The sequence below is a fragment of the Numida meleagris genome, chromosome 5 (assembly GCF_002078875.1).
Source record: "Numida meleagris isolate 19003 breed g44 Domestic line chromosome 5, NumMel1.0, whole genome shotgun sequence".
NCBI lineage: Eukaryota > Metazoa > Chordata > Aves > Galliformes > Numididae > Numida > Numida meleagris.
In genome coordinates, this window is record NC_034413.1 from 24,784,327 (window position 1) to 24,807,263 (window position 22,937).

Sequence of the window (22,937 nt, forward strand, 5' to 3'; positions counted from 1 at the left end):
AGTGTGTTTTTCCTTCCTCTTCAGCCCCTACTCTGTGAGTTACATTTTTCCAGTGCTAGGCTTAGGGGATGGGACTTCTGTTGCTGCAGGCTGGCATGCATACCATGTTTTCTTAGGGCAACTCTCTCGAAGAACCTTGACTTTTTTGTGTTTGGTTTACCTTATTAGCTTTCTCTCGGAATAATTTTTATGGGGATGTTTCATTCTCCGTTTGAAAAACTGTGATGAGACTTGCCAGCTCTTTGATACATCTTGCTATTGTGAGTGTATTAATAGCAATAAACATGTAATGTTCTAGTTTAGGTTGTATCCATGTCTGTTACTATAGAAGTATTAAAATTAAAACAGTCTAAACTTAAGAAAGTTGACAAACTTGTGTTAACCTCCGACTTTGGTGATACAGGTCAGAATTTCATATACCAGCTATCAACCTGAAGAAAAATTGGAGTGCTGCCCTTTCTACCCAGCTTCTCAAATCTTTAATAAATAGTGCTGAACCATGGAGGCATTACAGGCTGCAGTGTAATTGTGTGTACAACAGCTGTAGCACAGAACACAAAAGGATAGGCCTAAGGTAATCTTGCTCGGTAGGACTGCTATGCTGCTAGGCAAAAATCACTGATGTGACCTCTTCTGAAGGCCAAGTGGTGTTGCAGAGTGCAGAATTAACCCTAGGGAGTAGTATAAGGACAGATCGTTCTATAGTCTGCACCTATGGACTTCAAGTACTACTTCTCTGGATTAGTTCCTATATCTTTTCTTTCCCTATTATCAGTGCTATCTATCTTAGGGATTGTCTAATTTCTTGCAGGGGACTGAGGTGTAAGAGGGATTTGAATTTTGGAGAGAAAAAAAAAAACACAAAACAACAAACAAAGTTATCTGATGAGACTTCTACCAGTGTAAATCTTCATTGCACCATTAAATCCTTTTACCATCGCTTCACTTTACAGCTATGTGAATGAAAGTATGATGAGATTTTTTTTCTCATTTAATAGTTTGCAGCTTTGCTACTGCTTCTCAGAAACCTTTTAAAGTTTTCTTTGTGTGTGTGTGTGTGTGTGTGTGTGTGTGTGTGTGTGTAGAGGTAGTGGTGGTTATAGGGGGGAGGTTATGGCACTGCCCCATAGGAATACCAGTCTTTAACCAGTAAAGAGGTGATAAGGATATAGAGTCAGTCTGTACTCCAAAAAAACTCAACCATCTGATTTACTGGTACTAGGTCTGGATGGAGAAGGAAGGCCTGGAATCATTCACTCAGCCTTATTCTATGTGATGCTTTGTAATGGAATAGCAGCTTCAGGGAAATGATCTGCTGATCATTCTAATCCCTCTGCAGATTGTGCTGTAGTCTTCCAGCTGGTTTTATGAGCTTGTCCTGAGTCCCAGCTTGTTTTAGCCCTTAGAGGGAGCCACAGACTTGATTATGGAACTGGAGGAGAAAGGCACCTTTTGTTACATCCTACCTCTGATGGAGGAGGTGGGGAAGGGATGATTCTCAGCTGCTTATTTCTAGTTTCTAATTGACAGCAATGTGCATATCAGACACAAGACCGGTTTGTTGTGGTGAGTGCTTGAATGTACTTAATTTTCTAGTGACAGATTTGTTTGTGTTTAGAAGGCCTCGTACAAAATATTAATTTTACCTTTCCCATGTCACAGTCAGTTCCCTCCTGAACTATTCAGTTCCAGCTTCTTCTGTTCTCATTTGGATGCTGACGCAGTGGGACTTGAAAAATACAGATACTGTGCACTGCTTCATCTTGGATAGGGGGGAGGGGGAAAAAAAATATGTGTTAAAAAAGGTACAACACACACACAAAGATTAAGACTGCAGAGTTTAGCCACATTTTCATTGCCACATTTTTTCTTTATGCTTTCTTTCCTAATCTCATTCCTTTCTTTATGGAGAGAAGTGTATTACCTCTGCATCTTTCCACGTAGTATGTAGGTTATAGCAGAATATTTTTATGTAAATGACATGGCTAAAGTAGGTTAGGTAGCTGTGTTATAAAATCTGAAAGAAAATGCTCTTCTGCTGGTTCAGCATTCATCAGCATTGCCGGTGAGCTGCTCAGCCCAGGGAATAAAGTATGCACATGCTTGGAAGAAAATGGATGAAGAGATGAGAAAGGCTTGGCCAATTAAGCATTTTCCCCTTTTCTTGAAAATGGAGTTGAAACATTTTTCTGTGCCTCCTCTTCTCCTTCTTGCCCCAGCAGATGAATTCTAGTGACAGTGCTGAGGATTGCTTAGCCAGAAATATGCTATACCAGAGACTGTGCGTCTAGTCCCAGAAGATGCTGTTAAAGATTAAAGGAATCTCCAGTCTTAAATTTTAAACAGCTCTGATCTCCTTTCTGGACTAGTACTAATTAGAGCATCTAGTTCTATGGAAGTTATAATAGAGTAACAACTGCCAGAAAAGAACTGCATTGATAGTAATCTTCTATTTTGTTCATAGGCTCTTGAGATGTAATCCTTCTGTAATTATTTTAGCTTAGTTTGGAGTGTTGATGTAGGGGTAACCAAAGTGGAAGGGTAATGGAGAAGTCATTGTCCTTATAAGCTTTCAAGAAAGGCTGGCACAATGAAGAATTCCCACAGTCAGTTTTCCTTACTTCAGTTTTCCCTGCTCTTGCCAGTCATTAATTCATCCATATCATAATCTAGTTTGGGAAAGGAAGGAAAGAGAAATTTTGTTTGCCAATAGAAAGTTTAATTTCATGTTGTGTCTGAATAGTTGTCTTCTTCCTCAGCTTTCTGGATCTGAATTGTCTGAATCTGCTGAGCCCAGCCATTTCAAACTGTGAACTAATCCTAGAAAGGGCAAGAGTTTTTAGTGCTGGATTTGGTGTCTCTTCAGGGTTGCCTTTTGAGTTTCAGACCTTGTAAGTTTTCTAAATTTTCTCAGAAACCAGAAGAACACAATTTCTTCTTTGCTGATTTCTTCCTGATAATCGAGACTTTGTTTACCAATTTGGATTATTTAAGATCAGTTAAACTGTGTAACAAGGATCAGTATGTACTAGGTTAAAAATTCAGTTTTAGATTTGCAAAGGTGAATGTCTCATGTACTTGACAACAGATTCACTGAGGTAGCCAAGAGAGAAGCAGCCCTTGCATCACTTGAATAGAGTCAGACATCTCTCTTATAATTTGTTGTTAAGTCGAGTAGTCTGTGAAAAGTCTACTTCTAAAGATCATCAAAGCCTAAATGTGAGGAGGACGTTAATGTCTAAAATGATGCCAATGGAGAAGGAGAAATTCTGGAAAGAATACTGCGCTAAAATGTTGTCTTCAGGACATTCCACTAAGACAGAGTGTCAGGATGACCAGCAAGACACAGGCAACAAGGCGGCTTTGCTTCCTCTTCACCCTCTTACCAAGGGTGAAAGAAGACAAACTAAACTAGAGGAAGTTGAGTGATTTCATTTCTGTAATTAGATTATATCACTTCCAAATGTGAACTTCAGAAAAAAAAAATCCCCACAAATTAATAAATTAATTCCACTCTTTTATTTGATTAGTGCTCTCGTATATTTTGAGTTAATCTCCAGACAGTGGGTTATTCATGAAGTATTCACTTCATCTCCTTGCTTTTGCTATTTTTGTTGTGTGATTGATCATTAAACATTACCAGTAGCTGCCTGAAAATTTGTTTGTATGCTGTTTTGAATCTTGAATCTCCATCCTGAGCTACTTCTGCAGCTGAATGCTGTTCAGAAACAGCTCTTGCTTCTTATCATGCTTAAGCACACATAATCCTTGATGAAGAGTTTGTTCTTTGCACTGTGATAGCTTGTGATCACAACTTGATTTTTGTTCTGCAAAGTCAAGTAAAATAAAATTGAAAAGACGACAAATGGTTAGAACAGCAAACTGCTTGCCCTGAAGCCTTTACAAAGGCGAGTCTTTTTCAATTAGTGCCAAAATGGGAAGCCACAGTTTCAGTATAATTGAATAAAAGCAGAGAAAGGAAGGCCAAATCCCCCGGGCTCTTCTCTTTCTATACCTGACCAAGAAAAATAGAAGGAACAAGTAGAAGCAAAGTGTTTCTTCCTCAAGGTATTTTCTTGCCAAATTCTATTTCTTTAAGGAAAACAAAAATGTACAAACAGACAAAAAACAAAATCGAAGCATTTTGTTTTATGAGACAAAACCTGTACATAAGAGATAACCTGAGCTGCAGAGCAGCCCATGGGTGAACTGGACTCTGTAGAGAGCAAACAGCTGAAGGCATTGTTCAAGGAGAATCTTTAGATTTGTGCTTGCATGTGATACAGTCTCTTTTATTGAAATTTAATTTAGATCAGAAGTATTTTCTGCTTAAATTATGATAATATTTTGTTTACTTCAAAGGAGTTTAACATGAATAAACACAATAACAGTGTAAGTTTTTGAACGTGAGGACCATGCAAGCCATGAGTTTGACGTCTATAACGTTATTTTCTTTGTGAGGAAAAATGGTATGTATCATGCAGTTAAAGGATAGTGTTGTTAAAGGCGAACAGAGGAGCTGGTACACAATTTTCTTTTCTAAGTAAACTTAGAATTTATTGGGATTTTTTTTAACTTTGTAACATTCATATGCAATCACACAAAGATAAGTGATGCTCCACTTTGCAGCATATACGGCTGTCATTGTAATTGGGAATTACCTGCACTAACAGGGGAAGAGACATCACTGACTGGATAAGTGTGGTTAGTAGCTTAAGTTGAGACTGTGAGTTTGTGTGTCCTTGACTTCTAATCCTTCCTTTTCTTTCCCAGAGGAAGGAAAATGGAGAAGAACCCTGAGGAGGAGGGGAATGAGGAAACAAACTCCAATTTTGTGTCCTCTCTGCTCAGGAATTGGCGTCAGGGGCTGGAGGCAACTCTCTAAGGAGGCACCTGTGTGTGAATTTCCCTGTTTTGTTTCTCTGTCCAGGAGAAATGCATCACTTTGTGTTATACATCACTGTCCTGAGTACTGTCTTTGTAAGATAGTTGTGAGAACAGGTTAAGCTTTAGAACTTTTCATTTCTGGTCTGAGTGAGGGCAAGCACCAGGATTAATTAGTAATGCAATACTAGCTCATTAAGCGAGCAGGCATCTTCTTGTCACCTGTCATGTACATCAGTAAGGAACCATTGCTGGTGAGGGAGGGGCATAAGTATATTAGCAATAAGTGGTAGTATCTAATTTGAAAAATGATACAGGTGAGTGGTGGATGGATCGCCTGTGTTCCTCTTCCCTGACAGACAATCTAGTGCTACTGCAAATCAGCTGTCTTACTTCTGAAAATTGTTAATGATGAGTGGAAAGGGAAGATGACGGTTCTGTGATTCTGCTCCATGGCAGTTCCATTGCCCTGTTCTGAATGTCATGGGAGTGGCACTCTGATCCCTCTGACAACACAGTGTTTGTCTTCTCCATACAGTCAAGTCTACCTTCTAGTGACAGAAATGACCCTAAAAGAGGTAGATTGTGCAAACATCATGCAATGGGATGTTACAGCCTGAGGTGTGTTCTGCATTTTGTTGCAACTCAGCATGGCCCATCTTCTGTCTTCTTGGACAATGTCCCCTTCTCACACTGTGCTGCTGCTTCTTGGAGGAGTGCCCAGGGAAAGCTGGATGTGAAATTCAGTGTTTACTTTTCTCATTGAATTTAGTGGCTCTTGGCCCTGCTGCTGAAATATTATTTTACATACTTTGGTATAAACTCTGTTGAACAGCAAAAGGTCACAGTTTGCTTGAAAAGCAGCAGTACATCTTTCTCCAGTCACAAAGCAGAAAGTGAATTGCCAGCAGGATGTGCAGTCCACATGAACTGCTGAGAACTACCTCTTGTTTAATTAATATTAATTTACTATTTATAAAGTGATAACAAGATTCTTGTGGATTTTATTACATCTGCTTTTAATTTTAAAGACATTTTAGTCACTCTACATGACCATATTTGTCAGCACCAGGTAAATATGAGCTCTGATATGGCTTACCCTTTTGAGACCAGTTAGCAGGTTACGCTGGGAAATAATATGCAAACTCATTTCTCTTATCAGAAGAGATCAGTTCCCAAAGTGACATAGATATTGTTGGTGTAGGTGATACCTTAAACCATGACATCACTTTAAACCCCCAGGGCAGCACTAACACCCTTGGGAGTGTATTATCACTTCAGCCAAAGTCTCAGACTTTCATTATGTTGAATTTCCTTCTACTGAAGAGAGCAAAAATGATGGGCTCAGTCAAGAGTCCCTTATTTTTACCTGTTTGTGGTCAGGAACACTGAAGGGTCTTATTATTATTTCTTTTGGTCTTTTCATTTATTTCCTCATCCTTCTCTGCTCCTCCCCCCTCGTTTCACTCGACACCTGTCACTGCCTTTGGTGGATGAGATAAGCAGAGAACTCTGTCACTGTAAGGGGAAGAGGAGCAGAATATGCGTGCAAGAAGAGGGACAGAGCAAGAAGAATCAAGTCTCTGCTGGGCAGGTGTGGGAGAATTACTTTTCTGCGGGTCGCTTTCTGAAGTGCTGTAGGTGGGATTTCCTCACTGTTCTGAAGATAGTTGGGAGCAAGTTTCTCTCTTCGCTTTTGGAGTAGTCATGCTGCAGCAAATTTTGCGTGATATGTATATTGACCCTGAGCTCCTGGCAGAGCTGAACGAAGAGCAAAAGCAAATCTTGTTCTACAAGATGAGAGAAGAGCAGCTGAGGCGCTGGAAGGAGAGGGAAGAAAAAGCACAAATGGAGGAGGCTATGCTGACAAAAACAGCAAGGCGCAAACAAAGTAAGCTTGTAACCTCCTTCTATGTTTGCTCTGGAACTGGGGGAGATGGGCATGCAACTGGCTGTGATACAGCATTTCTGAAAGAGATTACAAGGAAGTTTGCCAGCTGTCCCCATAGGCAAAACAGACTTAGGCAGCAAAAACACTGTTCCTGCTCCTTGTCTCTCAAGGCTGGTTCTTTCTCCAGGGAGTAGTTTAGTGTGGGAGCAAGGGGAGTAGTTTCAAAGTGACTCTTTCAGACAGAAATCACTGCTCCCATTTTCTCAGTGGTAACTGGAGATGACCAGGTCTCCTACTCCTGAGGCTTTTTTTCTTTGTCTGCCATCCCTGTACTTGCTCCTCAGTCAATCAAAAGGCAGGCTTACCTGTGGTGTTGAGGTTTCTTAACTTGGCACTAAATTTTTACATGTGACTGGATCAGAAGACAGATTCATCAGTTGGAGCTTCTTGGGAACAGCTGACTGTGAATGAGATGTTATGTAAGGACAGCCACACCATATGAGTCTAAATGTCCAGCTATACAATCTCAAATAGATGACAGGAAATAGGATAAGAGCAGAGAAATCATGAAAAAATGAAGATGTGTTTTCATGCAATATGTAGTTAAGCTGCAGAGCTCCATCCTCAGACTATTATGGGTGCTGAATGTGTGTTGACTTAAAAAGCAAGGAAGTGAAATCATGTGGGAAAAAAAAGTTTTTCCAAGTGTCATTACCAAGTGTTTGATCTTGTGTTCAATTGCTTTAGAATAAATAGAAATATTTTCTTGTCCCTTTTGGACAAGTGGCTTCCAACTCTTTCCCCATCTATAGGATGAAGTTGTCAGACTGATGCATGATAGAAAACAATTTCCCAATGAAATGTAGTTGCAACCATTCCTCACTCAACAAGATGTCACAGAGATGTGTCAAACACTCCCTGTGAAATGCTAAAGGTCTTACCCAATCTTTAAATCAATTCAAGTCTGAACATTCAAAATCACTAATAATCCTAGGTAGCTGATTAGAGCTGCAGTCACTATGTAAGGTATTGCTCCTGTTAACTCATACCCATGGTAGAAGGCTTTGCTTTGAGCACCTCAACGCAGATACATTATTGGATTCAATTGTCAGACTTCTTAAAAAGTTTAGAGCAGCTGAACCTTACAAAGTACCAAGTATATCCAATCAGATACTTCGCAATGCCAAGACTATGACTAAAGAAACGTGTATCAAAGCAAAAGTAGTTTTCAAGACTCACTTGAAGCTAAGGCCTTTATAACATAATTCTAGGGTGAGTAACAGTGGTAGCCTTGAAGTAAGGGGGAATGTTAAGAGCAGCCTATTTAGCAGTAGTGAGTTTAAAATGTCCCCTCACAGATCACAACTAGAAGTTGGGAAGCCTAATTCTGTTTAATTTCTGTTTTCTTCATCTTAGTGTTCTTACAGTGAGTATCTCTCCTCTAAGAAAGATGGCATCAAGATCACTTCTCTCATACAGCACAATAACTTTGTTCCTCTCAATTGATTTGTAGCTGGAAAAAATATTTAAAAAAGTTCAAATCCTTAAACCAAAACAGCCGTTTATCATTGAGATAATCTGCATTATGCTCATTCTTTGAGAAAGACAGATGCAGCAAAATCTAGTTGCAAAAATATTTATGTGATGATTTGTCACAGTGTTGACATCTAAATTTCCATATATAAACTATGCATTAAACCTTTTCAGCTTCCTACTACAGGAGACCATTTTCTGGGTAATTAATTTTCTGATTTATAAAGAATTAGAGAAGGAGGAGAGGAGCAACACAGTAACTTGTAGTTTGTATTTGTTCTGACAAAAATGTTCACATATCCACATAGAGTAAAATTTCACATCAGCGCATTTCCATTTTACATTTTACAAAGACTGCCCTGAAAGTAATGCTTCCTATTTTACTATGATGTCCCACAGTGTCAGAGGCAGATGCTCGTAATATGGCAGTAGAGGTTGAGCCTTCCCACCAATACCGTTACACGTTGTTGCCATGTGACAGATGGCAGCAGAGGGGCACTCTGACAGAATGGTGTCTGACACAGAAGGGCACATGTAGCAAAGGTGTGTCACTGAGTTCCTCCGTTTGGAAAAAAATGCAGCCATTGACGTTAATTGACACCTGCTGAATACTTACGGAGATGAAACAGTAGATGTGAGCTCAGTGAGGCAGTGGGACATGCGTTTCAGCAGTGTTAGAGCGATATGAAAGAAAAGCCATGTTTCATACACAGCTCTCACACCACCAGAGAAGAGCGTCTTGGTCAGCTTATCCATGCAAATTGATAGATTATGACAAGGGAACTGAATATTGGCTTAAAAGCATTGGAAACTACGGTAGCAATACTCGCACAGGAAGAGAAAGAACACTGAATGAAACCTGTGAGGACCTATTGAACTAATATGAGTTTGCAGATGACAGTTGCCTGAATTACATCATTAGAGGCGATGAGAAATGGTGTTACTACTATGAGCCCATGTCAAAACAGCAGTACATGGAGTGGCAACACGTGGATTCCCCACTGAAGAAAAAGTTCAAGACAGATCTCAGTGCGTAAAGTTCTGTGCACTGTCTTCTGGGATAGAAAAGAGGAGATCCCTCTGGATTTCCTGAAACCCAGACAAACCATCAACTCTGACCGCTACATTGTGACGCTGACTAAGCTGAAGGCTTGAACTTCCAGCACCAGGCCCTATATGTGTTTGAAGACTGTGTAGCACATTGCTAATCTTGGCTGAACTGTCCTTCCAACCCTACTGTATTTTCTGGATTTGGTGCCTTCTGACTTCCATCTGTCTAGGCTGATGGAAGATGGACTGCATGGGCAACGTTTTCCTAGCAACAATGCCATAATAACAGCTGTGAAACAGTGGGTCACCTTCGCTGGTGCAGATTTTTACAAGTATGGCATACAGGTTCTTGTTTATTGCTGGCAAAAATGCATAACCAGTGGTGGTGGCTGTTGAAAAATACTGTTTTCTAGCTGAGAATGTGCTCTCTCAAATAGCATTATTGTGCTCTTTGTATCTGTTGTAGTTTCCATGGAAATGAATAGGAGACATTACTTTTGGAGTGACCTGTATACCTGCTTAAATTAACAATTTGAGTTATCCTTTTGGTTTGACCGAAGTTAAAAGCATACCACATCCAACAGAACTGTAGTAGAGAACTGATTGTACAGAAGTTTTTGAGAGACAACCATTGGAATTATTTGAGGAAGTCAGGCATTTGGTTCCACTGAAAATATATCTTGACTTCCGTGGTCTAATTTGGGCTAGAGTTACCAAAGGTAACTTCCACCTTCCAGGCATGCTGGGTATTAACTCTACAAACACAAGTCTGGTTTCTGTTATACAGTTCTGTAATATAATGGTACACAGTCTCACAATGGAGCTAAATTCTTGTAAAGAAAATGTGTTTTAAATCAACCAGAAATTATAAGTACAATCCAGGAATTTCTGTGTAATATTCTATTACCTATATGACTGAAAGGATTACAGTAGATGACTGTAATAACCCTTTCTTAATTTAAAATGTGATTTAAAAAATATGGTTAAAAGTATTGAAAACAATAAAAATTCATTTAGCAACAACTTTTTTGGGAGAAGGACTTCAGTCTTAAGTTTTCAGTTTTCACATAAGCGAGTATCTCAACATTCTCTTCCAGCTACATAACATGGAATGTGAAGTATTTTTCTGTCCAAAATTAGTGGCTACCAGGATGTTTGGAGCTACTGCAATTACTTGTTCTTTATTCCTTTGAGACTGAGAAATTTGAGCAGTTTCACCTGCAGCATGTTGTATTTGATGCTAGTACGTGACACAGGTTTTCTGTTGGTATTATTTTGCTAAAGTCAGAAGTTACTCTGGCTTTATGGTATCATTACGGAGCACAGAATTAAAGATCTTTGTATCCTGACATGTAGTAGAAATCAGAAGTGAGATTTTAATATCTAGCCCTAATGTGCTGAATCTCAGGATCACTCAAGCATAGCAATCTGCTAGCTGAACATGTAATTTTCTAGTTCACAGAAAAATGTGTATGCTTGTGAATGTGAAATAACATTTGTGTAAAATGATTTTTTTAGTAATTTAATCTGAATTACTTCTGGAGGATCATCTTTCAAATCCTTCCATTTTCCTCATTGACAGAATAATTACTTATGAAATCCTTACCCCACCTCTTTGGGATGGCATAGGGTGAGACAGAGCAAAAGGAATTGCTAATAATGAGCATTTCTTTAAAAGTGCTCCAGAAAGTGCTTGAGCTTGAGCTGGAGTCCTCTACTACAATTGGTACAATACTCCTCCAGTTCAAGAGCTCACCTGTTACTACTCTATGCGCAAAACCAACAGCAAATCAAAAAGGGTGGATTTCTCAAAGTATTGCAGTGATGATGAATGCAATCTTGATTTTTCTGCATTGCCTTCATGTTCTTCCAGGAAGATCTGGTCCATGATCTTCCCAGGCACAGATGTGAGGCTCACCGGCCTGTAGTTCCTGGGTCTTCCTTTCTCCCTTTTTTTTTTTTTTTTTAATTGAAGTGATGGTACCCGTGACTTTACGTGACAGCCATGACTTTTCAAATATGATGGAAATTGGCTTGGCAACCAAATCAGCAGAAAATCTCTGAAAATGAGACGGCTGATGTGAGGTGAAGAGTGGTTACACAAAACTAAGAAGTTTTCTGCTCTCTGAGAGCAGGATTCAGAACTGGCTGGAGAAGGGCTTACATCTGGAGATGCCTTGTCTGCTGGAGGCTGCTGGAGCCACCCCACTCTGGTGTGTCTGCATGTCATCCATGTCATCTTTTTCTTGGAAGTCCTTCTGGCATGAAGCAAAGGAAGCTGTACTGTGTAACTAACTTGCCATACAAGGCAAGATATTTTGTCTCATAGGAATCACAAGCCCAGAGTTGGGGGAAAAAAAAGCGGCACTCACAGGTCAAATAAAAAGAATCTTTGTTCTTGAGTTAAAACCATCCACAGGTTTAGGGAATGCTGTTCAGTGTGATAACTTTTCAGCTGTTGTGGAAAATAACTAGCCAAGACCCAAAGTCTGCAGTGATTTTTTTATAGGGATGCCACGAGACAGAGATTGTCTTAGATGTCCTATTAAATACTATGATTCTTGTTGAAAGGTATTGAGAGAATTTAGCAAGACAAGCAGTGTAATATTCTACATGAAATTAGTCTCAGTCTTTGTGCCTGAAGAAAATATTATTCGCTTTCCTCAGTAACTGCTAAATCATACCTGCTTTTACGTTTGGGTTGGTTGGTTCATGTGCCTTGAGAAAAGATCAAAATTGGGATTTGTGTCAGACTCAGCCAATGTTAAAGACAGTATTTCATTTTGGGGGTGAATGAAATATTTCCAGGATCTTCAACAGTTTAAAATTCCTCCCTTTTTAAAGTACAGATCAGTGTATAAGAGGGAGTAATATAAAAGCATCATTTCTTCAGAATGAAATATTTCCTTTAGCTGATAGTGAACTGTTCTGATGCTTTTTTGTTTGTACCAAGGCTATGTTTGTACTTTTCCTAGAAGACATTAGTAGAATTTTAGCATTGTTCTGGGGTCCTCCCAAAACAACAGTATTTAATGAATTTATTCAAAGTTAAAGGAAGTATTTTGTAGCTTTTATTATGACTGATGGCTTGTACTGAAAGATCTTCAAAAAATGAATAGAGTTCTTGGAATTTAGATGTTGTCCTACAGTTCATTTACATATTATTCCTTTGTAGATCTTTCAGGGATATTTCTTCATTGTAATAAAACAGGTTGCCTTTTCTCGTTGTGCTAATACCGCTAAGGGAAGCCTCTTCAAAAATTCAAGATCCCTTTGGGATTTTCTCAGAGGACTGACAGGCAGCTTTGCAATTTGCAATGAAGTGCATTTATGTGATTAGGCAGGAGCCCTTTAACCAGTATAGTGGAGCTGGGACTAAGTGAAGAACGCTGCCAGTTTGAATTTTGACTTGTGTGCTATCCAAAGCTGTCAGAATAGCTAAAATGAGATTTCAAAACCTACTGAGCTTGAGGAAGCTGAAGGGCAGCCATGTGGGAGGGAAGACAATGCTGGACTGCTGCTACTTTTGCTGACATTTACTCATTGTGAACTGCAGCTCAGGATGTTCAGACAGGAGCTATTTGTAAACTCTGTTATTTACCTGTCCTTAACAAGTGTAGCTGGGAGAAAATTAGGTAGGTTTATCACAGCATGGCTAGAAAATAATTTCTCTATCTAAATGACATTTGTGTTGGAAAATCATTGGAGAATAGATGAAGCAATTTGAAAGCAAGTATTTCAAATGTCACAAATGGATAGTTGGAGGATAGATCACTGCTGCAGGTGAAGACCAGTGAGTATATGTTTCAGTGTGTGCATTTAAGGGTGCATGGATGTACTCAGTGACATTCTTATACCTTTCTGCACTCAAAAATATATTCCTAATTGATAGTAAATCATCTCCACGCCCTGGTAATGCTTAGCTAAGGCTTGGGTAATGCTACGGAGACATGCTTCTGGCAGTGTTTGTTGTCTTGTTGCCTGTATCACCGGATACAGGTCTAACCAAAACTATCAGACTTGAGTATTTCCAGTTTCTGGCTGTGTGTGGTCTTGAATTCTGTAAAGTCTCATATTTGTTTTTCATTCAGAGAGGGCTGAAAATTTAATGAAAACATTAGAATAATTTTGGTTAGGGGACTGAGCCAACTAATTTGAAATCACTGGAAAAGTTTTGATGTAGCATTCACAACATGTATAGCAGCCTGTGATGTGACGCAGTTTTGTTAGTACTAGATACCTCGGGGCAGAACTCAGCTGCTCAGGGTTCATGCTGAGTGTGGCTGTGTTCTGAGCTATGCTTAAACTGTGGCTTCTGAATGTTTGCTTTTCTCAAGCTTGGGCTAGAAACATCTCTGACTGCCATGTGACCCAGATATGTACCAGATGGAACAAATCCAGAGGGACTTCTCTGCCCTCCTTGGATTAGCCCATAAGTCTGTGCTTTTTAGTCTCATCCTCTGCCCTGCAGCTGACTTCTCTGCTTTACAGAAAAAGTAAGAGCAGAATATTGCTGGCTACCTGGGCCTTATTTCACCCAAGGTTTCTCTTGCATGGGTGTTCTGAGAGGCTACTGGGTTAATTGAGTCACTGGCAGGGAGACAATTGCTGTGTTCCTTTACTGCACGGTGTTGCTGAGCCTGCCAGGACACGGTGGTGGTAGACAGGCTTTCTTGCACGTACTTGTGCTCTGGTAATGATACGAGGTTGTGACTGGTTGCAAGCTCATGAATACTTGATATGGAAAGAGAGCAGTGCTGCAGCCAAGGGGAGAGTGAGGTTTGCCCAAGCTAATTCTATATTTTCGTACTGATTTTCCCTGTTTTCAATAGAAGCACTGGGTTTGGAAGGCAGGATTTGGAAGAGATAGGAAAACTTAATGTGTTCAAGTGAGCGATGAGTTTAGTCAGACACTGATGATGGTTCATTAACCTCCAAATGCACTCCTGTGCTGTGATGATGGAAAATCTCACTGTAGTGGGATACCAGTGACTTTCCATCAGTCCTTGAAGTAGCCATGCAGACTTGCTTTTGTTTATTCTGCGGTAGCAGGTAAACATGGATGCTTTGTGATAGCTCTGCGTGAGAAACAAGCCCTGCATATAACTTTTACTGTTTATAAAAGGTAATTGGGAATCAGAAAATATAGTGCTTTTTTCTTTCTTTTTTTTTAATGAATGAAAAATAAATGAAATGAATGCTATTGATGCGAGTTCATAAACTTCCTCTCTGATCTGATATGTACCTGCACTTTTGTACCATTTCCAATGAAAGGGACATAAAAAATGGACAGACTTGAGCTTGCCGCTAAACTGTAGTTTGTAGAGTTAAAAAAGTGTCTTTAAGAATAAGCTCTGAATGCTACCTCCCAGCTGTAAGTGGGCAAATCATAAAATTAATAGGCATTAGTGTGCTTTGCCCAAGGAGCCAAGAAAATACTTGGGGCAGACTGGATAGAGATCAAGTAAATGCTATCTTATTTTTGATTTTTTTTCCAGTTTTTCGTTTGCAATATTCAAGCCTTGAAAATGTACCATCTGATATTGTAAACCTACTTTTGAGTGTTATGTATAGATATTTTTGCTGCATTTGTTAATTACCAAAGTCTTATTTGAGTAACTATTTCCTCGCTTAATGTTTGCTCTCTTGCAGTCACTCTTCCTTTATTTAACCCTGCAGGGGTATATTGCAGCATAATTATTTCCATGGCAACAGGCTGTAATTCCATAAACATAAGATTGGGTTCGTTATATGATCAGAAAGCAGCTGGAGAGCCATGAAGGCTGATTTTTCAGCAATGCTGAGATCCTGCAACCCTTGTTGATATATTAATGTAAACCAGCTGAATTTTCTTTCTCCCCCTGCAAATCCTCCTTTAAATAGGAAGGCACACAGCACAGTGTTGGAACTGGACAGTGTGTAAACTGAAATGCTGGGGGGGCTGCTTGAGAAGTTTAGAATTGTTCCTCATTTTGTTGTTGTCTCAAGGATTAGTTTGAAGCGACAGAACTCTCAGAGTGTATTCTTGGAAGAAATGGGTTTATGGTCCTATGACTGCTATCAGGGGGAGGCAGCAGAATGAATTGTAGTAGATTTGCAGTTAATTGTGGGATTATGTTATTTTCATTGCTTTCATCATTTCCACCTGTAGCAGAAATGCTAAGTCAGGGCTTCAAACAGTGATTCAACAGCTGGTGGGAAGGCAGGGCCAACCCAGGGGAGCTCAGGTGGGAGCCAGGATCCACCCCTTCCCAGATCTCATTTAAGGGTTGGCAGTGGAGGTGAGGGTATTTTGCTGGAGATTTCTGTGTACCTGAGGCCTTCTGAAAGTAAGTAGCTTCTTTATTTCTGTGCCCGTAGCTGTTGCATTTGAGCAAATCTTCACTTGCTGTAGCCTGGGACCTTGCTACTCTGCTGTTGGTGTTGTACTTTCCATTGTGTTACACCACCTAATTGTTCTGTTTTCATGGATCTACAGAAGTTAGTATTCAGGAAAGTGCATTTTGTCCTTTAGGAAGTCTTTCAGGAACATTTGCAGTAAACACAGACTGTTTTCTCCTTAAAGAGAACTGAAATTGTGAGACTGTATTTGAAAAGAAAGCTATATGTGTAATACTTATAGTGGGTAAGCTCAAGAAACTGATAGCCTGCGACTCATAACATCCCCATTTTCATATTAATCAATGTGTTTCTAGTATGTGTCCTGTAGCTCATGAAACTGTGAGTGCAACCTCGTGTGCTCTGCTGAGTATGAAGATGCAAGCCTCTACCTTAAAGATGTAACAATTGTTTTTCTAGAAAGCCGAGGCTAGAATCTTATATGACACGCGTTGTGCTTAGACCATAGTATACCACTATCTGTATTCCCAAAGAACAACAGCAAAAGTACCCCACAAGCTGCGTTTATCTCTGAAAGACAAAGGCAGATCAGGCCGATCAGCTTGATGTCAGCAGTGAATGCTTACGGAGCCTATTTCAAATGCAGAATAAGTTTCAGGAGCTTTCTTCTAGTGCAGAGTGAGAGAAGGAATACTTTAAAGAGAGGGTCAAAAGATATTTATCTGACTACAAAGCTTTTCAGCTAGTAAGGAAGTAAAGTAATTTGCTATTGCAGAGATCTGTAGCTTCCGAGTGGGAGAACTGTGGTAGGAAGCCAAACCTTGGAGAAACAAGGCTGTTCATTGAAATAGCAGGCTGTTTTGAGAAAGTGACTTTTTAGCAGACTTTGAAAGCCATTCTGCTTCTGAAATTATAAATCAGTGATCTTTCCTTTTCCTCAATTTGCACTTGACAGAGCTTGTAATATTCCCTGTGCTACAAAGGCAAGGGGGATTACTGGTGCTCCTTGTTTTGCAGGACTCAGTGGGCAGGTGTGGCAAAGTAACAGCACAGCTGGGAGGCCTGACACCAAATCAAGCCTCTAAGGGGCCTTCGAGCTCTTCCCTTGAAAACCCTGGAGATGGATCACAAATAGGAATTGTCAAGGGTGTTGTAGCTGCTAAAGCAATTATGAATGAGCTCAGAGGGTGGAACTGACTCCAGCGATATCCTGTTTGCTCTGATTATTGCTATTTTTAAAGCACTTTTAATTGCAAGCATGTTTGAAAATGAAGCTAGATAAAACCTAACTCATTAAAAAAACAAACTCAAACTGTGATTCTGCTCCTCTATTCTGATTAGCAGAGGCGATGAAAGATGCAGATTTGCACAGTTCCATTTGCTTTAAGCCTCAATCACAGCGTGGAAGCCTGAACTAATGCAAGCTGAAACCTGATTTAATATAAGCATTGGCTGCAGTGGGATCTCCCTTCCAGGCACCTTCCCTGGTGGCTTTCACTCTCCTCTAGTGTGGTTGCTCGTGTTTGTGTTCTCTGGCAGTGTTCGGCCATGGCAGTAACAGTATGCTGCATACACTGAGAATTTCCTAAGGGAGGCTCAAAGGGCATCCTCTGTGATGTATCAGCCCATGGCTGAGCTTCAGCTCAGTGCGTGTGTGTATGTGAGATTGGCAGTACTGCTGGTAGAGACTAGCAATTCTTGCAGGTTGAGACCTTTGAGTTACTCTTCAGGACATTGTTATATACTTAAATAGCTTTTCTACAATTGACTGAATAAATAAAAATAAATAGAAATGTAATTTGGTATCATTTTTGATTGTGTGTATGCATTTTTCTTTATAAGTGCAATTTTATGTTGCTGTTTCAGGTTGTAGGTCTCAAGAAAGTCTACATCATTATCTCTTTGTGTTGCAAATATAGCATACTTGAGTTTGCATTTACCTGGTGTAAGTGGTAATATGCAGGAATCTACTTACTGATCTTAAAGCAGTATAGGTGTAGCTCTGGGGGAAACTCAGTAAGAGATGCTCTTCCATAGACAGATTAAGAGAATTGCAAGAAGTAATGTTCCCTTGTTGAGTTACTACAGAGTTGTTTTAGACAAAAACATGATAAAATTCTATACTTTATAAATCGTTGGTCTGAGCAGTAGAGATGGGGGAAAAAAAAAAAACTTGGTAAATTATTCAGTATGTTTTCCTGATGAGGCAATTCTTGTTTCTAAAATGCTTTTTTTTCCAGTTTTCTCATCCAGACTAATTTTGATGTCCAGTACTTCCTAATGCTAACTATTCACAGCTTGCCACAGTCTCTGCAGGAAAAGAGAAGTATTTCTTGTGATCAAGCACCACACTGGGGCTCAAGAGATTTGATTTTATTTCCTGATTTTGTATTAGATTTTGTTCTTGGGCTCAGACATTTCTGTTTCTGAAGAAGAAAAATGAGATTCCCTGGCTGCTTTCTCATTTAGACTTCAAATTTATTTAGTTAGGACCTGTCCTTTCCTTTTAGACTTGAGGTTTTTCTATTTCAAATTTGTTTCATTTAGAAATAAATTATATGAATAGGAGATATATATTCTGAAAAATGTAATACTTTAAAAGTGTCTTAAAGTAGGAATTATTTTATTATAATCAGCCCTCAATGGTAGTAATTCTACACTAGTAACGCAGACAACACTAGTTTCCTCAAAAAATACTGAGGAAAAGAGTTTTCTGTGCTCTCAGCTCATATCTTGCAATTGGTTCTACAGTATGAAAATGCAAGCTCAGTGGTGTTGGCCCAAAAGTCCTGACAGTGACCACTGTGAACTGAGGCTGCAAATACCTTTTTATGGCAGGAATTCTATTTTCACAATGTCAGATCTTTTCCCTGAGTTATTTCTTTTCCTGAACCCTCATCATTTTTGAATGTTATTTTGTGCTAAGAAACTGCAAAGTTTTATGATCAGATTGTGCAGTAAAGCTGATCTCCAACTTTAGGGGAGTGTAGCTTGAGTAGATTTAAGGTAAAATTTGCATGGGAGTCATTTCTTGAAGTAAAATAGAGAGGATAGTTGAATTTGAAAGTTTTTCCTCATGTTCTGAAGAAAAATGTGAATATAGGTATATGTGCTCAAGCTCAACTGTTATAAAATTGTACATATAGAAGTCTGTTTAATGCTGAAAATTCAAAGTGCTGGATTGTTTGTTAGTTCTGTTATCTTTCAATTTGGACTATATCTGCTTATATGGCAGTATGCTGTACTGTAGCTTAACCAACAATGTATTATACTGATGTTTTTCAAAACGCTTTATATGTCTGTTGTCTGTAGATTTACAAGAGAGATCTATTGTTTTAAAAGGAAGAAAGAGAACAATATCTCAAGATATGTCTACGAATCAACTATTTAAGTGGCTGGGTAGTTATGGTTAAATTGTGCCTCTGGGAAACATATTAGAATCATAGAATCACAGAATAATTTGGGTTTGAATGGACCTTAAAATCATTGGCCACCTTCTACTAGATGTGGTTGCTCAAAGCACCCCATGTTAGCCTTGAACACCTCCAGGAATGGAGCATCCACAGCTTCTCTAAACAACCTGTTCTAGTGCCTAGCCGCTCTCGTTGTGAAGACTTTTTTTTCCATATTTCTAATCTAAATCCACGTTCTTCTATTTTAAAGCCGTTATCCCTTTTCCTATCACAACATGCTCCTTTAAAAAGTCTCTCTCCAGTTTCCTTGTAAGCCCCCTTTAGGTACTGAAAGGCAGCAGTGGGTTTCCTTAGAGCCTTCTCTTCTCCTGAGAGAGGAGGCTCCCTGAGCCTCTCTTCACAGGAGAGAGGTCCTCCAGCCCTCTGAGCATCTCCATGACTCTACTCTGGACCTTCTCCAGCAACTTCTCATCTTTCTTGTGCTGGGGAGTCTAGGCACAGTACTGCAGGTGAGGCCTCATGAGAGTGGAGCAGAGGGGGACAATCACCTCCCTGACCTGCTGGCCACGCTGTTTTTGATGCAGCCCAGGACACAACTGGCCTTCTGGACTGGAAGCATCTTGCTTTCTCATGTTGAGTTTCTTGGCAACTGATATTCCCAAGTCCTTCTCCTTAGGGCTGCTCTCAATTCATTCTACAACCAGCCTATATTTGTGCTTGGGATTGCCCTGACACAGGTGCAGGATCTTTCCCTGGGCCTTGCTGAACTTCATGAGATTTGTGCGGGCCTACTTCTCAAGCTTGTCAAGGTGGGTCTGGATGGCATCATTCCCTTCTGCATGTTGACTGCACAATTCAGATTGGTGTTATCCACAAAATTGCTAGGGTATACTCAATCCCACTGTCCATGGTGACAACAAAGATGTTAAATAGTGCTGGTCCCAATCCTGACCCCTGACCCCATTCATCACTGATCTCCATCTGGACACTGAGCCATTGACTGCAAACACTGTGAATGCTACTATCTAGCCAATTCCTTATCCATCAAGTGGTCTAGCTGTCAAATCCATGTACTTCTAATCTGGAGACAATACTCCTAGGAAATCATTCCATACTTCTCAGGAAGTGAAATGCATGTCCATGCATGAAATGCAGTAGATGACAGCCTTGGGGACACATACTGATATGACCAATCAGTTCTTAGACTGTTTTCAAACGTATGAGAAAAAATACAATGTAAATGTTGTGCTAATGCAACACAATAGAACCACAGTAGAATACATTCACATTTGTATCCTGAGACATAATCCGATAGACTGTGAAAGGACAAAGCATTTGGGAGTTACTGAAGGAAAACATTACTAGCTTAAATTTTTCTACCTGATGAAGTTAGTACCATTAGGCCAACAGAGGGAATTCTTACAAATCGTATTTTCAGATTTGATGTAGAATATCAGCTTTCAGTGAGAGATTTGATATGTTCATTGCCTACACTTTGTCAGCATTTATGAGTGTGGCTTGACACTGGCAGGGCCTGCTGCCTACAGCCCTGCTTTGTTCCTTTCTGCAGTTTCCTCTCTTCAGTCTGGTATGTCAAAAACATTATTGATTATACATTGGGAAACCTTAATCTGGTTAAGTGGATATTGCCCTGTTGCAGAACAGATAGTTCAACAGCAGGTAGTTGAAGATGGTGGGAGTAGCAAAGCTAATGAAGTAGGGAAAGATGTAAAAAGACTGGAAGTGACGGCTCAGGTAGGACCAGATCTATTTTAACTCTTACAAAAAAGATCAGAGAAAAACTAGCTAGGAAAATGGTGGGCTGTCCAATTCTTCATATCTTGAAATGGGACAGAATGTCTTCTGGAGGGTAGTATGTGGCCACAAAGAATTTACTGGTCTCAGTATGAAGGCAAGAGGGTGAAATTTAGTGGAATGTGTGAGGCCTGCTTTGAAAGTAATGCCTTCTATTTTATTATGTTGGCCACCAACCTCGGAGTTGGATGTTGGTGGTATGGCAGTAGATGTTGAACCTTCCCCTCAGCATTCAGTTACATGTTGTTGCTGTGTGACAACAGAGGGGCAAACTGACAAAATGGCATCTGACATGGAAGTGCATATGAAGCAAAGGTGTATCATTGAATTCCTCTGTGTAGGGAAAAAATGGCACCCATTGACATTCACTGATGTTTGCTGAATGTTTACGGACCAAACAATGGGTGTGAGCGCAGTGAGGTATTGGGTGGTGTGTTTCAGCAATGGCAACGCTGGATTACCTCTGCTGATGCAGATTTTCATGAGTGCAGCATGCAGGCTCTTGTTCATCACTGGTGAAAATGCCTAGCTAATGGTGGTGACTGTGTTGAAAAATATTATTTAGTAGCTGAGAATTTGCTCTCTCAAATAGTATTGTTGTTCTCTTTTATCAGTTGTCATTTCCATGGAAATAAATAGGAGGTATTACTTTCAGAACAACCTGTATAATACAGAGCAAATGAGATGAACTGCTGATCCCTTGTGGCCTTTTAGTCTGTGTTTTTTGAAATAATTTTCGTTATCTATCTTGGCAATAGGGTTTGTGGTGGAATGTCCTTTTGTGAAGGACAATTTCAATAAATCAGCAAGAAAGAAAGCAAAAATGGATGCAAAAGTTGTTTCCAGTGATTCCTTAAGAATCACTAAAATGCATAAAAGTGTATGAACTTTCTTCCCCACTTCTTGTGTGGTGGATTGATCAAATCCACAGATTTCATCAAGCCTCTTAGTAATGTCTTATTCTGAATAGTAAATTGCTTTCAGATTACAGTTTTCTGGTCTTTCCCTCTATATTTATGTAGGAATTTGAGCCTGCACTTACATGTTTGCTTTTTTCTTTTTTTTTTTTCTTCTGGTGGCTGTTGCAGGTGATGGCAAACATGTGCAGTGGCTGCGTGGGAAGGATGGTGAGGTCTGGGTCTGGGTTATGGGAGAAGCCCCAGGTGACAAGCCGTATGAACAGATATCAGAGGAGCTAATAGCTGAACGTGCCAGGCAACAAGCACAGAAGGAAGCAGAAGAGCTATGGTGAGGATTTAAGAATCTGAATTCAGGGTCCACTTGGCATAATGGGAGACATGGCCTTGTAGAAAGTTGTCAGGTAATGGTGGGTAAAAAATGGTAAGTATGTCTTGTCAGCATTTGCTTTCATTTGTTTTGGTCATTTTTTTCATCATATGAAAACTTTAGTTTTATTTTAATATTAAAAAATCTTCTTGCACAAAAAATTGCAGTGAACGTTTTTCTGTTGGGGAATTTGGCTAAACTGTTGTCCAGTTTGTAAGTAAATAAAAATGAGGGAACTGGTGGAGGTGATTGCCGAGCTGTTCTCTACCAATTTTGAAAGGTAATGGAGAATGGAAGAGGTGCCTGAGAACTGGAGGAAATTGTGTCAATCACTCTTCAGAAAGATAAGGAGGAGGCCTCACCTCCATCCCTGGGAAGGTGATTTTTCTGAATGTCATCTCCAAGCAAGTGGAAGAGAAACAGATTATCTGGTGTGTCAACATGGATTCACCAGGGAAAATCGTGCTTGGCAAGTCCGATAGCCTTCTACAGTGTCATGATCAGCTGGGTAGATGGGAGGAGAACAGTGGATATTGTGTACCTTGACTTCAGCAAGGCTTTTTACACTGTCTTCCATAATATCCTCGCAAGCAAGCTTAGGAAGTGTGGGATAGATGAGCAGATAGTGAGATGGATTGAGAACTGGCTAACTGGCACAGCTCAGAGGGTTGTGATCAGTGGCACAGAATCTATCTGGAGGCCTGTAGCTAGCAGTGTTCCCCCAA

At 39.9% G+C, this 22,937-nt stretch overlaps 1 protein-coding gene across 2 annotated transcripts in view; it reads left to right on the plus strand.

Annotated features, from left to right (window-relative positions):
- The window catches only part of SH2D4B (SH2 domain containing 4B), a 127,853-nt gene that overhangs the window by 43,603 nt on the left and 61,313 nt on the right, over window positions 1-22,937 (plus strand). Inside the window, exons 1-2 of one of the 2 annotated variants that reach the window (XM_021397967.1) lie at window positions 6,195-6,775; window positions 22,014-22,173. In XM_021397967.1, the coding sequence (XP_021253642.1) occupies window positions 6,592-6,775; window positions 22,014-22,173 (344 nt within the window). In that variant the 5' untranslated portion in view covers window positions 6,195-6,591. Of the gene's footprint in view, window positions 1-6,194; window positions 6,776-22,013; window positions 22,174-22,937 lie in introns of those variants that run through there. The other variant, XM_021397968.1, reaches the window with a different exon arrangement.